This window comes from Sinocyclocheilus anshuiensis, unplaced genomic scaffold, assembly GCF_001515605.1.
Source record: "Sinocyclocheilus anshuiensis isolate Anshui unplaced genomic scaffold, SAMN03320099.WGS_v1.1 scaffold178, whole genome shotgun sequence".
In the NCBI taxonomy this organism is placed as follows: domain Eukaryota; kingdom Metazoa; phylum Chordata; class Actinopteri; order Cypriniformes; family Cyprinidae; genus Sinocyclocheilus; species Sinocyclocheilus anshuiensis.
This window is the reverse complement of record NW_015546031.1, coordinates 480495-498070: the sequence shown is the minus strand read 5'-3', so window position 1 is coordinate 498070 and position 17576 is coordinate 480495. Positions and strand designations below refer to the sequence as shown.

Here is a 17576-nt window from a genome sequence, read left to right as displayed (position 1 = left end):
AACTTTAAAGGCGATTTTCTCAATATTTTGATTTTTTTTGCACCCTCAGATTCCAGATTTTCAAATAGTTGTATCGCGGCCAAATATTGTCCTATCCTAACAAACCATACATCAATGGAAAGCTTATTTATTCAGCTTTCATATGATGTATCAATCTCAATTTTGAAAAATTGACACTTAAGACTGGTTTTGTTGTCCAGGGCATATTGCAAGACATATTAGAGTGGTAACGTTATTGTTGTAGTTTTTTTTTTTTTTTTGCTAAATCACGTTTTAGATACTATGTCAACAACTGCTTAAACACACTTCTTCTTCGTCGTCGTCTTGTCTGATGCACTCAACCAAGCATTCTAACCCCACCCCCCAACCATTCGAATTTCCGTAGACGGGAATTATTTTAATGATATTCTAATGGGCCGCTTTGTGACATCACAAACACCCTGGAAAACAACGCTGTAGTCCAAAGGAGCCATTCTTTGTAGTTCTTGAAAAGGGATTTTTTAAAAACGAAATATCTTGCTTTGGAGTGGACTTTTGAGTTTTGTAACTTTGTAGATCTTTTTTATGCCCAAACATACATACACACTGACTAAAATTGAAAAAGAGAAAAAGCATAATAGGACCCCTTTAAAATGGAAAACTGTTATTTTAAATTTAAAGGCTTGTCATTGAAAAAATTAGCATAAATAAAATCTTCAGTCACGCTGTCAGACTCTGTTCCATGTCTCGTGTTGTGTTTTCCTCCCCCACATGCTCCAGTTTGATTATTATGCCCATATTTGGTTTTTCCTGTTCCTGTCCCTATTTAGTTCTATTGGTTCCAGCTGTGTTTAATTAGTTACTGTGAATTTAAAGTGTGTTCTGCCCCTCGTTTCCCATCCGCTGTTAAATGTCATTTCGTGTTCTGTGTTTCCCGTGTTCCTGTGTTCCCAGCTTTGTGTTTATTAAATACTTTGGATTTTGCATCACTCCTCGTCTCCTCGCTCCTTAGTTCCAGTGCTCCCAGTGTGAATCATGACACACGCTTTATTTTAACTTTTGCCTCAAACTCCTAATTTGCTGCTTATTAATAGTTAGTAGGGTAGTTGTTAAGTTTAGGTATTGGGTAGGATTAGGGATGTAGAATATGGTCATGCATTAATATGTGCTTTATAAGTACTAATAAACAGCCAATATGCTAGTAATATGCATGTTAATAAGCAACTAATTAATAGTGAGAATTGGTCCCTATACTAAAGTGTTACGAAAACTTATTTCACCCTAATATTCTGAACATTTAAGTGAGACCAAAAAAAAAAAAAATTATTAGTATTACTTTAGAGCCAAAACCTGACATAAGCGTGGGTGTGAGTCACTAGTGTGGTGAGAATGTGAGTGGGATTTCACTGCCAGACTGAGCTGTTCTCGTACAGCTTCAGTACACCACAGTCACTGTTTACTCTCTAAACACATCATGACATGAGCTCTTAACTCTAACAAGTGACATTAAACAAGTGTCTGTTCTGCCAGTATTCAGATCCAGCATTAAATTCAGCCTGTCCAGCAGATGACAGGGCGTTGACTAACAGACATAACACCATCACCATCAAACCAACCATTCATTTCAGTATAACATTCATAATCTATCAGCTGTGATCAGACAACTGGAATGTGCTTTTCTGCAGACTTGAGATTTATCAGATAAATCTAAGGAAAAACATGCAAATTTGACTGAGCATGTTTTGGGCCTGATGTTTTTTTGACAAACATCCCTCTATGAAATAGTCAGGACAGAAGGAAGGTTTGTATTAGTGTGGACACTGGCCGTTTCGCACATGTCTGACCTGTGGACTGAAAGACTCCCGGGTTGCACTGGCAGTACCGGGATGCAAACGCTTCCATCATTCTGTCAATCTTCTGGGCCTCACCAGGAAGTCTGAAACTCCAGAGAAACTGCCTGTGTGGAGAGAGCAAATCCATCATAAAATCAGTCGTGAGTGAATCTAAACAAGTCCAGGTCACATTTACACAAAATCAAACAATTGTTTTACCGTATTTTTAATCATAGTGTTATTTGTTTTTTTCCAAATCAAAATGGTAGAAGCATAAATAGTACCATTATATATACATACTTTACTATAATTTATTCACAATTTCTTTTATATTACAGTAATCAATATTTTGGCATTACATTTTTTTTTAATTGTCATGAAAATGTCACAATGCAAAAAATATATATATTATTAAAATGTATGGTAACACTTTAGTATAGGGACCAATTCTCACTAGTTGCTTATTAGCATGCATATTACTTATATATAGGCTGTTTATTAGTACTTATAAAGCACGTATTAATGCATGACCATATTCTACACTCCTAATCCTACCCAATACCTAAACTTAACAACTACCTTACTAACTATTAATAAGCAGCACATTAGGAGTTTGAGGCAAATGCATAGTAAATGTTTTGTTAATGGCGAGAATTGGAACTTAAAATAAAGTGTGAACAAGTTTATATTATTAAAAAATGTAATAGTCTGATCTTCACGCTTAAAAATAAAGGTGCTTAAAAGGTTCTTCACAGCGATGCCATAGAAGGACCATTTTTGGTTCCACAAAGAACCATTCAGTTTAAAGAACCATCTCTTTCTTACCTTTTTATAATCTGAAGATCCTTATTTCGCCACAAAGGACCTTTTGTAAAACAGAAAGGTTCTTTAGATGTTAAAGGTTCTTTAGACAAAAAAAGGTTCTTCTATGGCATCGTGAAGCACCTTTATTTTTAAGAGTGTAATGATTTTGGAGTAGAAACCAGTTCATTATTGTATTACTGGGATAATTCTAAGCCAAAAGTCCTTTATATTTCGACGTGTCTAGAAATGAGGCGTGCATGCAGTTTTTGGGGAAGAATGAGAAGCTTCTCACACCTCAGAGCCTGAACGAGGTTGAGGTCGGCAAATTCATGGAGCTCTACGAAAGCCTGGAGCACTTTGATGTTGAATTCATCCCTATGAGAAAACAACAACCACACACAGGAGAAATGGTTACTTTCAGCAAAGAGTAGATTTTTAAGATCCTTCTTCAGCAGCATTTGTGGGCTGCTTCGTCTGTTTGTATCTATAGCTATGCTTCAAGAAATCCTGTTGTTTTGACAAGGCACATCCCAAGAGGTGGTCCATTTCCCTCAGAGGCACACATGTTGCGTTTCACTGCTGCTGTTTTCCTCACTAAACCCAGACAATCAATTTCCGGAGGATTTTTGTGATGAATCAGGCACATATCTCTCACAGCGCAACTGACATGCACTGAATAAACAAGGGTAAAAAACCACAGGAATGAAGTAAAGGGTTACCGTTCCCCCAAGTAATCCCCGATAACAGTTTTGTTCAAGCCTTCGCCTTTATAGAGGAACTGAGCGATGTCTTCAGGGGTCTGTTGCAGGAGGTCGTTCTCCAGCAGAAACTGGATCCCCTACAAGGAATTTGATTTAAAAAGGATTTTAGGATAAACTCTATAAATGTCAGGGAAATGATGTGGAAAATTTCCAAATGTAATACAGTACGTCAGGGAAAATGTCACAAGGTTGATCGCTCAGTACAAATACAATAATTTAAAGGTTAAAGGCTTTAAAAACATATTAAAATAGTTGACATCTGTGAAGATTTTCAAATATCTGGGTCATTGTAGAACAGACAATAAAAATGAAACTTACTTTTTTGGGGTCCATGTTGAATTTCTTCCTTCCCATTGCAATTTGTTTGTTTCTCTGTGTTGTTTTGCTGCAAATGGAAGTAAATATGCCTTAACAAAAATCCCTTAATAAGAATGAAGGCAGACAAAGAACCTCTTGTATGATTTGCCTGCAGATACGACGTATGGAGTAAACCGAGTTCAAAACAATAACCACACTTTTAAAACGAACAGTCCTGTGCTTATTGTCACAAATAGTTGTTGATTTGACTTGTTATATTTTCCTCTTATTTTAATTTCCCAGTGAGGTCCACTTATAATAATCTTAAATATCATTATAAAACGGATAGTTCCGGTCCTTGATTCTGATTGGTTGAGCCGCGTTCGAAGCTGTTGTAAATTACTCAACAAACATACACCTTTGTTTATGTCTGTTGTTGCTCGGCAAACACTTTGTTGCAACCACAACCGTTTCTGCTTCGCGTCGTTCCTAACAACGCCCCTTAGCTGTTATAAATTCACTGTAAACCACGGCTTCTTGGGGCTTATTGCTTTATTTAATGACATTTTTCAACTCTGACTGTTACAACGAAACAACGGTTAGTTTGTTTTACTGCTGTGCCTTTAAGAAGTCTATGTAAACACCATCTGTGCACACAAAATGACCTTCATTCACAAAGTTCACCATATCCCTCACACTTACATCTTTGTTTATGAAATGCTTACAGTTTAAAATATTTAGCTACCAATAAGAGTGCAGTGCTTTTAGCTTTGTTTAGGACAGTTTTGCATGCTTACAGTCCACAGAATTCAGCTGATTTTCCCAGAAAAAAATGGTGCAGAAAATGTGAAAATAGTCATATGGGTCTACTTATGTGTTGTGGGTTTGATGATGTGTAAAATATAGATTTAACCGCTGCATTCTTCAATAACAGCCTTTTTGCAAAGCTGCGTTACATTGTGACATATTCATTAATTAAACAATCTGCACTAAAATCAGCTGCTATATATTGAACATCCATTCAATCACACTGAGTCAATCTATATTCCCGTAAGCACAATAACACACATAAGCACACACAGCACACATGTCCTCTCCTCAGGTGTGTGAGCGGTGATGACCTTTCAACCAGATGACACACTGTGAATAGAGCGCTTAATGAATGTTTAGAAGAGGACAGTTCAGTGAGGACCCTCAGACAAAAGAGAGACAGGTGCAAATATGAATGAGCTTCAGTTGGACTGTAATGAAAAGGAAACATTTCAAGCTCTCATAACTCACCTCTCGCCCACACACGTGAGCTGCTCGATTTCCGTCATCACTTCAGCGATCTCAAACTTCAGCCGCTGTAAAACAGAGGCTCGCATCAAACAGTAAACTCTATACGACACTCCTGTAACCCAAATAATGCACCATTCTGCTAACACCACCAAGGTCATGGGTTCGATTCCCATGAAAAAATGTGGAACATGAATATAATGTAAGTTTCTTTGGATGAAACTGTCTGCCAAATGCATTTTACAATGTTCTAAAGCTATTTAACCAGAGAAGACCAAACAAGATGCTTTTTATGTTGCATTCAATGAAGAAAAATAAAGGTTATGTTCAGAACGCAATGGCAGCTCACTATAGAGGAATTACGAAAAGCAATGGATAATACAATTCATTTAATCATTATTTTATCTAATATAAAATTAACTATTATTATTATTATCAAATTCTCTTTCTTTCGACTACGTTCTCACCTCAATATCATCCAGCAGTTCCTTTTTCCTGCGTCGTATGTTGGACAGCTCGTCTCTCTCCTCTAAGGACAGATCTTCAGGGACTGTAACAAAACACAAGCGTAGGACACCTGTAAACGTGTGTTTATATGAGCACTGGTTTAAGAGCATAACATATTCAAATCAGCAATAATGTGGGTCAGATGTTTCCCTCAGCATTCAAACTCCAGTCATACTATCTCCAGACTCTATGTGAATTACTGGTACATTCTTTGCCATAAAATGAGAGATCCTCCATAAATATTCTTCTCAGACTTCTGATGAGTATAGCCATAAAAGGAGCCAGGGTCGTATGAACAATCTGAGGCCATGTCCACACGTACACGGGTATTTTTATAAACGGAGTTTTTCCTTCCGTTTTAAAAAAAACTCAGTCCACATGAAAACGCAAACGCATGCTATGAAGCACTGTCAAGAGCATGCCAAACCAACAGGTGGCGATATAATCTCAACCGTAAAGCCATGTTGGCCAAACAGAAGCCTGAAAAAGTCTCCAGTAGGCGGAGATAACAGCGCAGGCGCCGACGTCACAAGCCAAAAACTCCGGTTTCGCTGTCTACACGATAACACTGCAACCGGAGTTTTTGAAAATCTTTAAAAAAAAATAACCGCGTTCCTGTGGACAGGGCCTGAAAAGTTAGGGCAGGCACAAGGTTCCTTCAAGGTCTACTTTCCTGCAGAGTTTAGCTCCTAATCAAACACACCTGAACCAGCTAATCAAGGTCTTCAGGAGGATTACTAGAACGTTACAGGTGAGTTTGATCATGTTTGGATCTAAACTTGGCGGAAAAGTGAATCAAACAATAGAAACCATCACAGAATTTCTAATGGTTTTACTGGTTATAATGGGAATTGTATTGGTTTTAATAAAAACTCTAACAGTCTTTGGTGATTTGTCACCTTCAATTGGTGGCTTGTTAAAACCACTAAATCCTAATGGAATATGGCCCAAAACACACTTCAGGAAACCATTTTTTAATGGTTTTAATGGTTAATAGTTGATTGCTTGATATTTGTAGTGGAAATCATTTGAATTTCTGTGATGGTTTCCGTTTTTTTTTTCAGCAGGACCTGTTCTAAAGCTTCATGAAGGAAGTCAAATTCCCCAATTCCCAGAATCTAACAGCTTCTGCATTCTTTCAAATACTTTCGATATACAAAAATTCACATTACTCATGAATAGGAGAAAAACGCAACGCAATATGGTGGAATAATTCCCACATTCTACACAGAAGAGTTGGTAAAGTCACTGCAGCTGCTGTTAGAAGCTGTGGCTGCCATAAAAACAGTCAGTGTCCTGAGACGCTTGGGACTGCACATGTGCATTCAGCTTAACATATAAGCATTTGTATTGTTATTTGAGCATAACAAATGTTTATGGGGCAGTTCATGTCAGATTTAGTTGCTTATTTTAAATATGTAATAATTTATCATATATTTATTTAATTTATCAGGATTTCCCCATTCAAGCAGATAGTATTTGGTCTTGGATGCCCAAAATAGCTGTCTGGAGAAATTGCGAATATGGCTGCCAAGTGAACAGACTTTCTTTGAAAGAGGTTTTGATTTGATTCTTTGCTTCTTTTAGCCCACTGCAGCGGTTTCCATTGACAGAGGTCTTAAAGTGGTTGTTCTGTGTTGTCTCTAATACATGAAAAAGAAGCTTTAGGATACTCTTTTATATGTCTGATTTTCATGTTCACTATTATTGTCAACTGCAATTATATGCCATTCCAGTCTGGCAACAGACTAAAATGAATGAATATGACACGATGAAATATTGGTTAAATCTAAAGAACATCATTTGGACAAAAAGTATTAAAGCAGAAAATGTGTGAAAGCGAACACCAGCAGTGTTTGAGTCCACCATCAGGCTCCTCAGATTCTGTGTGAAGATGGTTGAGATTCATTCAGCAGCCAGAGGAAGTAGGTCACTTCAGTATTTCTGTTGGAGCAGATTGTAGCGCTCGCGAGCTTCCTGTATCCATTGCTTGGGAAGAGAAATCCCATCTGCATCACTCCACTAAGCTGCTTTGAATTTCATCTCCCATTTTCACTTCACATTCAGTTGTCAATTGTTAAAACCCTTTCTAGGCCAAAAAGCATGAAAAGATACTGAACACTAGTTCAAAGCTTTCTGATGGCCTGCGACATCTATAGTGGGGTGAATTCGACGAACTCGGAAAACAAGGGTTCATGGAAACAATTAATGTTTTCCATAAAGACAAAAATTATGACACTAACCACGTCCTGGCTGCATACAATGGTTTCTGGGTTCTCTTTGACAGCGTGCATAAAGCAGCATTTATTGAGTGATCCCCCACAGGCAAACCTATACGTCTACAACACAGAAATCCTACATCATCTGAGAGAATTCCCATGCTGGAATAAAAGAGGCAAATGTCTTCGATTGTTGGCCTGTTGCACTCAGAGACAAACCCCCACTGTGTGTTAGTGAGAGCACACACAGGAAGCACAGGGTAATTTGATATCACTGTGGCTCTAATGCATTAAACATGACCTATAACCCAACAAGGGGAAAAGGAAACTTGCGTGCCAAAAAATGTGCTTTCTTTATTGTGACGTTGGCGTGTCAGGTCTGTGAATTTAAATATACTATTATATGTCAGTTCAAGCACAACACAGCCAGTGCATCATTAAGACCTGCACTTATTAGTGGTGTTTACTCATTTCAACTAACCCCTAAAATTTGCATGAAACTTGGTCTGCACTCTTTGTGCTACCGATGTGAGTGGAACCTCAAATAATTTTCTATGTGCCAGTTTATCAGGAAGTGATGATTTTGTTCTCTTTGACTCGTTGGATGGAAACGACGCTTTATTCGCGTATGTTTCATACAATATTCCAGTTTTGCGCACAAGTTTAATTCGAATCTTTGGATGGAAACATAGCTAGCGTTTACAAGTTTTAGAGAATCAAGCTACCAATGGGTTACTTGTAGTTGCTTCTGCTGGGATACGAAAAAGACACTTCAGCTTAAAAGAGAAACATTCAGATCACGAGCTCTACGTCCTTTGTGGAGACTGGGAATATCTAATGAAGGAAAGTCTTGGATAGACATCCTGATATTGTCCAGGACTGCCTCGGGACAATAGAGAGGATGTCTCTGCCCATCTGCAGTGCAGATTAGACGAATTACAGCACATGACGATAGCAACCACACAAACACAGAGCTGCCTTATCATGCACTTACACCTCACATTTCCACAAAAAAAAAATCATAGTTCTGTGTCTACGTAAGTACACAGCACAACGTCTTCCATCTTAAATCTCACAATATATGCGGTACGTACCATCACTCTCTGCCCATATCTGTTGTTCTTTATGCGGCATAGTAGTCATTCCTCAAAGCGGACCACACTGGAAACTGTCAGAAGAATGATTTCCCCGGGGAAACTGAAGTACTCAGATACAGGCACGATGTGTCTGCGTTTATTCCACACACGCTGCTCTCAAAACACACTATACGCATAGTTTGCATACTTATACAGACCAACTGTTCAGGTAAAACCAGTTCAGCCACCTCTGCTCTGAAACCACATCAGTCTCTGGTGCATTCAATTATCATGAGTGTTCAGCTTATTATTGGTAAAACTCACCATATATTCACCAAGGTCAAGTTTCATCAGGAAGCGTGAGTTGAGTTTGTTAAAATGTTGCATGGAACAGTAAATGGAGACAGTACATGGTTATTAAGTTTTAAGACAATCTGCTTTGTATTTAGATTTACTGCTGTTTAAGGAAGTATACATTTTTCGCACCCTTAGCAATGTCCTAACAAGCGTCTACTGTATAACAGCCAAGCAACCACCTAGAATAATCCCAGCAATCGCACATGCTAACAACATTCAGCACACACTACAGCAACTGTAGTAATAGTACAGCAATACACTCTGGCAACCTCCCACAACACCCTAGCAGACACATAGCAAAATGTTAAAAAACACGCTGACAACTATAGCATGGTCAAGTTTTGCAAGGGGAAGCAAAATTTGAGAATGTTTTCTGTTATTGTATGTAGTCACTGTAGCTGAAATTATGTTATGTTATTGTTAATTGTGATGCGACCTCATTATTTTGTTTTACTCATACTCACACAATTGTTCGCTATTTTGATATCATCAATATAACTTGACATAATGGGACTGTTTACACTCAATTGGGAGTGGCACCTGAATCTGAGCTGGTTTCAATAATGAGTCACAAACTTTATTTATAGCCACACAACAAGAGCAAGTTAAGTTTGTTTCCAGGACTGCACCATGAACTCACTACAAACAAACAGACAAGCAAAATAACTGTGCAATTGCCATGTCATTTATTTAAAATGCATTTTTTGGTCTAATTGAAAATCTTTGTTTAGTTTGTCTAAAAGCAAATAAAGGTCTCTATAAAAATAAATAAATAAAATAAGATACAATTAACAATTTTCTTTAAATGCAGTTTTTGGTAACACTTTAGTATAGCGACCAATTCTCACTATATTAACTAGTTGCTTATTAGCATGCCTATTATTAACATACTGTCTGTTTATTAGTACTTATAAAGCACATATGCATGACCATATTCTGCATCTCTAATCCTACCCAATACCTAAACTTAACAACAACCTTACTAACTATTAATAAGCAGCAAATTAGGAGTTCATTGAGGAAAAATTTGTAGTTAAGGGTTTGTTAATGCGAGAATTGGACCTTAAAATAAAGTTGCCTTAAGGTTTTTCAAAGTCATCTTTATTTACAGCAAACTAAATATTGACAAACAAAATGTTTTTAGTTTTCTCTTAATGAAAATTCGGTAACACTTTAGAATAGGGAACACTCATTCACTATTAACTACGACTTTTCCTCAATAAATTCCTAATTTGCTGCTTATTAATAGTTAGTAAGGTAGTTGTTAAGTTTAGGTATAGGGTAGGATTAGGATTGTAGAATAAGGTCATGTAGAATAAGGCATTCATATGTGCTTAATTTGTACTAATAAATGGCTAATATTCTAGTAATATGCATGCTAATAAACAACTAGTTAAGAGACCCTAAAATAAAGTATTACTGAAAATTCTACTATATTATAGCTTATTTAGCTTTTGTTTATAGTGAAATTAAGTTGTAAAAAGCAAAATTATATTGACATTATACTGACTTACATTCAGTAACATTTTGGCTTGTGTCTAAAGAAAACATATTGATTATAATGGTAACACTTTAGAATAGAGAACACATATTAACTGTTAATTAAGAGTCTTGATCCTTAAAAATGAAGCGTTTGTCTGATTTACTCCATCCTGTTATTTGTGATCTACACAATAAAATTGCGTTTCTCTTCTAAACTTTATTTCTTTGCTTCCAGTGAATGTAATTCTCTAAAATGTTTACTTGAAAATGATTCAGGTATGATGACATAACTGAAACTGTAATTTCCGGCATGCTTTGCATGAGACTTAATGGGGAGAGTAACAATGTTGAAATATTTTTATGTAAGTATTATGTCTGTGTTTTTGAGCAAGATGGGGAAAGGGGGATATTTGATAGTGTTTACTATTACATTTTGAACAATTGCAGTTACGCTGAGTTACAACTGTGGCGAAGAATGGTGTTTTGCGTGAGGACAGGTGCATAAGAAGTATGTTGATTTAGCATTTAGCTTGTGTTAGTGTCTTGATCAAAAGCATAATGTCACTTGCTCATGGGCCATTCCCTTATGGGGCTAGAACAAGCAATGAAGCCCAAAAGCCTTAACAACTAAATCTGCTAAATCTGATGAAAAGATCTGGAGTTTTGCTCATTCTGGTGATGATCCTCCAGCCTCTGTTATTGCCATATGTGAATCTGCACAGATCATTAGTCTGGGAAAGCCATCTGACACAAAGAAAACATGTTATCGTGACTCTTTTTTGTTGTTGTTCAGAAGGAAAAGTTTCATCATAAATTTCAGCAAAGAGGATATAGATCTTATATTGCATTGAGAAATTATACATTAGTTTGATTTGTAATTATTTCTTACATTTTTAATGCAAAACTAGATGTTGTTTACCTGTGCAAAACAGGTGTTGTGTGTGGTTGCGGGGGGTTGATGAGTTTTTCATAGCATAGTCGTTATAAAGGGCATTATAACATATATGGATATTAATCACCAAATTCAAAAGTCTCTGCAATAACCTGTTCTCTTGATATGGCTCAAGTCTCTTCCTCAGTCTGGGGATTTTTTATTCAAAACATGGCATCCATATCCACATGGCAATAACCATAAATCTGACTATTTAGAAAAGTAATAGCACAACAAGCCATACAAAATGGAATATCATTCATGTCTGCAGCACAAATGGTGCGGGACGGCTGAAGTACTTAGGGTTAGGAGTTTATTTAAATCACTAACCCTAACTACAAGCAATTGACCCATTCCTGCCGCGAAGCTGATTTTACAATCTGCATCTCTGTTCTGTATTAATATTCCATGAAGTTGTTTTTTTTCCACAGTATAATCCACAGAAACAGATGGCACCGCAGCATGTATCTCCTTAAGGTGCTTCAAATATTTAAAAATGAAACACAAACAAAAGCTCCAAGTTGATTGAATTCACCCACTCCCCATGTAACTCAATAAAACCTCACTCCAGAAGAAACCTCGCACCCTCACAATGCCTTATTCATCGCCACTGGAGTCCATTTGGAAAATTATTTTAAAAAGAAAGCTTCCTTTTCCTTTAGCAGATGAGAAAATATCCTGATGCCCCTATTTTTAACTCATCCTGTGTCATGCTCCCGTTCACAAATTAGATTAGTATTTTTGGCAGAGGCTCTGCGCTGTTTCTCATATAATTAGTGGTTTGCCTGCATCTGATTTCTCATGCTGGTTTAGTCCTCTGGGTTAATAATGTGAGTAAAGTTTAAGCTCAGAACAGCTGCATAAAGCATCAGCATCGGCTCCGTGAGCTTCCATATCTGCATCCTACTAGCATCTACCATGATTTGCATGAGAACGATAAATATGCAAGTGTGCCAATAGATTAACAGATGCTTCACTGTGAAACTGCTGGAAGTGAGATGGACTAGCTGACAACTTTTTCCTCAACATTGTGTCAAGTAAATCTTTTAAAAGAAATACAAATTATGTAAAGTCACTTTAAAATTGGCCTTTCCATTCACGTTCCTTCTGATGCATATTGCACACAAAGACTTTCCTGACTGGAAAATTAAAACCATATCAGGACACAAGGTCACAAAATAACTGAAAATTGAGTGTTTTGTTTACTAATGTCATTTTGCATTATTGACACACTATTTTCCTATTTAATGCAGTAAAGTTGCTCAATCTGTATTATTAAAAGCGCTATATAAATAAAGGTGACTTGACAAGGAATTAAAGTCATGTTAACAAAGTAGCAGACTGCAGATTTTTATTAGTGGCAAGAAATCAAAATATCTATCAGTTTATTCCATTTTGTATTCAATTGTATGCCAGATATCAAGCGTAGCGTTAGTTCTGGCAGGTCACGTTAGTCAAGCTCGCATCAGCTGACTCTCAGCTGATCCCCATCTACCTATAGGAATACGACACCTAGATAGATAAGTCCAAACTGTATGCTAATTGTCAATCATCTTTGACGATAGTGGATTTAGATAAAAACACAAGGATTTGCAAAATTACATGACAAAAATTGTAGTTAGTAATGTAATCTATTACGTTACACATAATTTGACTACTTTAGATTACTTTTAGACAACTTTTGACTCGTTTATCACATTGATTTAAACAGGACGATCTTGTACCATATTGATATAAAACTACAAAGAGAGAGAAAATACATTCCATTTGTTGTTGTTAATGTGAAGTGCAATACATTACATCAAGGTTTCCCAAACGGTTTGTGAAGGAATTGCAGGGGGTTTGTGAGTTTAATGGAAAGCTAACAATTAAAGGGATAGTTTGCCCAAAAATGAAAATTCTGTCATTAATTACTCACCCTCATGTCGTTCCAAACCCGTAAGACCTTCGTTCATCTTCGGAACACAAATTAAGGTATTTTCAATGAAATCCGAGAGCTCTCTGATCCTGCATAGACAGCAAGGGTCCACAGCACAGAACGGCAATAAGGACATTGTTAAAATAGTCCATATGACATCAGTGGTTCAACCTTAATTTTATGAAGTTACGAGACTACTTTTTGTGCGCGAAGAAAACAAAATAACAACTTTATGCAAAGATTTCTTCTCTTCCGGGTCAGTCTGCCACCATTCACGAGAGTAACACGATGCATGTGAGGTAGTTCCCTTGCTGTCTATGGGAGTGTCAGAGAGCTCTCGGATTTCATCGAAAATATATTAATTTGTGTTCCAAAGATGAACGAAGGTCTTACAGGCTTGGAACGACACGAGGGTGAGTAATCACTGACAGCATTTTCATTTTTGGGTGATCTAATCCTCTTAAAATGTCAAATTAAAACCAATCGTTTTCAAATAACAGCAATTTGAAATAGCCAAATTTGTAATCAAGTAATAAATACAAAGTAACTGTAGTCTGATTTCGAGTATTTTAGAATGTAATTATAATTACAGTACAGTTTTTGAAATCTGATTACGTAATCCAGCATGATATCTAGCAAATATATAATGAACTGTAGTTGGTTTCTTTACATGTCAGATAATCTTTTCCTAAGTAGGTGCATCTTGCCCAGAAAAACCTGCAATAAGGACCAGATTATAAGTCAATAGTCAAACGCCTACAAAAGACGAAAGTCAGAGGAACCTCAGTTCTGTCTGCCTGAATACCATCTAACTTTGCTGTGGCTCAAATTTTAATCTGTTAAATACAGTGGCTTTGAATGATGATAATATTTCTGAGTGACACCATTAAATCCAGATTATCATCAGGATTTCATCTCTCATCTCCTTCTATGGAATGAATCCAATCAAATATAAAATCTCCTTGTCTATCAAGGCAAATCTGAGGTGCAATGCGGCATGGGGCATCAAGATGAGACAGTGAGACCTTCTTTCTGAACGCCCTGAGGCCTGCGATGACTCAGACAGGAAATGAGTTTAGAGCTTGATTCCAGCTGTCTGATAGAGAGCCATGAATGAGACAAACTGGGCTGCCGGACACCTAACAGGCCTGTTTATATTGGCCCCTGTCTGTCCAGACACCACATCTGCATGTGAGGAAGGGGGTGTACTCTGTTGTATGAGAGGGGAATGCAAAGACAAAATCACTCTGTCACGTTATTATGGTTGAAACGTGGGCATCCTGGCAGCTCTTTACTGCGCCATAAGACATTCTTCAGTCGCTCTGACACTTGTGTTTTATTCATTCCTTGTGAACTCAATTCCTTTAGCCTGAATTTATTTGGGACTTTGGGGTTTAATTATAAACTATAGGAGAGGCTGCTGTTAGTTTAAGTCCGGCTGTGGAGATGCAAAGGAAGAGACCTGGGCCAGTCAAGAGGTGTTTAAATGAAGATAATCGGAGGCACATTTCAATGATCTCTGAGATATGTTACAAATGGTTGCTCTGGGACAACAGCCGCTGTGTGGCTCCCAGTGACTTACAACTCGTCTAATTAACATTAGACTTACACAGCAAATCTAATCGTATTGTTACATTAACATTTATTTGATTTCGTTTTTTGGTAATGCTTTAGTATAGGAACCAATTCTCACTATTAACTAGTTGTTTATTAGCATGCCTATTATTAGGTACTTAGTACTTATAAAGCACATATTCTGCATGACCATATTCTACATCTCTAATTCTACCCAATACCTAAACTTAACAACTACCTTACGAACTATTAAGAAGCAGCCAATTAGGAGTTTATCAAGGCAAAAGTCGTAGTTAATGGTTTGTTAATGGCGAGAATTGGACCTCAAAATAAACTGTGACCAGTTTTTTTTTTTTTATGAGAATATCAGACAATGTCCGAGCTGTTTTGCCATTTGATGCCATTAGTACCATGTACAGATTTATTGGTGCTGATAAATGCATGTACCCATTTCTGGCTCAACGGAAGGAGTCCACAAACAACAATGAATCAAAGACTGGAATCTAACTGGTTCTGACTGAGCAATGCTGCAAAATTCTGTGTTAGTTTATAGCAGGATTTCCCAAATGGTGGGTTATGAGATAACTGTTTGTGTGTTGTTGAAAAGCAAATAATTAATTAAATTGAATATATAACATTAAAATAAAACAAACGGGGCTGCACAATTAATAAATAATTCTAAAATAGCTATATATCTAATACTATCAATACAGTCATTTGCTTCACACTTGCAAAATTTCTGACATTTTTTGTCGATTTCATCGATATTCTGCCAAAAGGATTTGACATGTTAATATCTTAAGGGCTTCAATATGAATAACTGTATACAAAAAAATAATTGTATTGCAACTTGTAGTGTAAATGAACTTGTAAAGAGTGAACTATACCCTTAAAATTATCTATTTCCATTAGCAGTAGAGTGTTCTTCATTCTTTGTGTTTGGATGTCTCAGCAATATCAATATTAGACATGAAATGGCATGTCATATCGCAGTTCAATTTCAATATAAGACAAAATATAATATATATAAATATTTTAAATAAATATGTTAAAAATAAAACTATTATTTATTTTGATAAATAATCCAAATGAAACGCTTAGCAAAAAAGATTAGATATTTCATCTGTTTACTTGCATGTTATGCGAACCTTAACCGGCAACAGACAACCACGCAGAACATGCAAATATGTTTTGAAATTATTTAAATATTAACTTGCAGTTCGGCTGCATGTTTGGAAACGCCTGGGTTATAGCATAAAAACTACCTGATAGCTTACACAACATTAGCCTTTTCAATATTTACTTATTTCTAAATGTGTTCTGAGAATATGTAAAATTTGTCATGGGTCCCTACTGATTTTATTTTTTTAACCCTGTTACACTCTGATAAAGTATTTGTGACCACATGCAGACAGAAAAGTATTTCTTACAGTCTTGACCTTAACCTCATTATTTCACTTCTGTTATAAGAAAAGATCCAAAACAATAGTTTTTGTAACAAAGCACAAGAACAATGGTGTGCTACAATGACATATACCAGTTAAGGTGGCACATTACACAAATCAAAACGTTTTGAAAGAGAAATGCTATGGATTATTATAATTTATATGTGATTTATTACAGAGTACACTAGTGTGAACTTTACATGCCATTTTAAGGAAGAATGTTCGTGAACCTAAATCCTGATTTCATAAAAAACGCTTGGAAAGAAATGTGAAATCATTTAGCTACCTGGAAGAGGTTGTGAAATAAGGGGAAATGTATTAAGAAATCAAGGAATCTTAGTTTGTAATTCCACATTCTGCTTCAGATGTCAACAACATAAATGCATTTTTGAAAGCCAATGATTTATGACTAATGATGATTAAACAGTAAGCAGAGCACATAAAGTTATATACAAAAAATAGTATCTTTCATTTCTCAAATGATATGAGAGAGGTATTATGACACCTTTTTTGTATAGCTCTGGAATAAACAGCTCAACACAGCAAACCTAGTAATTAGTGATTTCCACCCACAGCATACTGTTGTCAGTAATGAAGTGATGAATGAAGGGTCAGTGGGGGAGTGTTGCTGCTGACATAACACAGGTGAAGCCCTCAATTGCGGCTGTGCACTGACTCACGCTTACTCATACTAGAGCAGCTGTCAGGAATATGAGCTGTGACCCATTTAACCAGCTACACTTTACCAATGATCTCAAACCTGTGTTTGCCACGCGTCCACTGGGAATTATACACAGAGATGCTAGTTTGGGCTTGTTGAACTCATTCACTCTAGATCAGAACCAGACACATTCCAGCATCAGGTAATTTGTCTGTCCAGACTGAATATGAAACTGCTGTAAGATGTGCCAATATGCACAGCCAATAAGAACATATTTGATGTGGAGATTTCACTGTGGACACACCTACTCAGTTCAATGCTGCAATAGAAAAAAAAAAGCACCATTAAAGTAGTCCAGCCATATGCTATATTCCAACATGAAGAGCAGCAGCCAGGTAAGGCAACCCCCAAGTTAAAGGGTTAGTTCACCCAAAAATGAAAATTAGGCTGCGTT

The 17576-nt window shown here is 36.7% G+C and overlaps 1 protein-coding gene across 1 annotated transcript in view; it reads right to left on the bottom strand.

Moving 5' to 3' along the window:
- cyth3b (cytohesin 3b) overlaps window positions 1–17576 on the bottom strand; it is a 43546-nt gene that overhangs the window by 13407 nt on the left and 12563 nt on the right. The window contains exons 2-7 of the mRNA XM_016499889.1: window positions 5419–5501; window positions 4955–5019; window positions 3695–3761; window positions 3335–3453; window positions 2910–2990; window positions 1824–1936 (exon numbers count right to left, since the gene is read on the bottom strand). Coding sequence (XP_016355375.1) covers window positions 1824–1936; window positions 2910–2990; window positions 3335–3453; window positions 3695–3761; window positions 4955–5019; window positions 5419–5501 — 528 coding nt within the window. The remainder of the gene's footprint in view (window positions 1–1823; window positions 1937–2909; window positions 2991–3334; window positions 3454–3694; window positions 3762–4954; window positions 5020–5418; window positions 5502–17576) is intronic.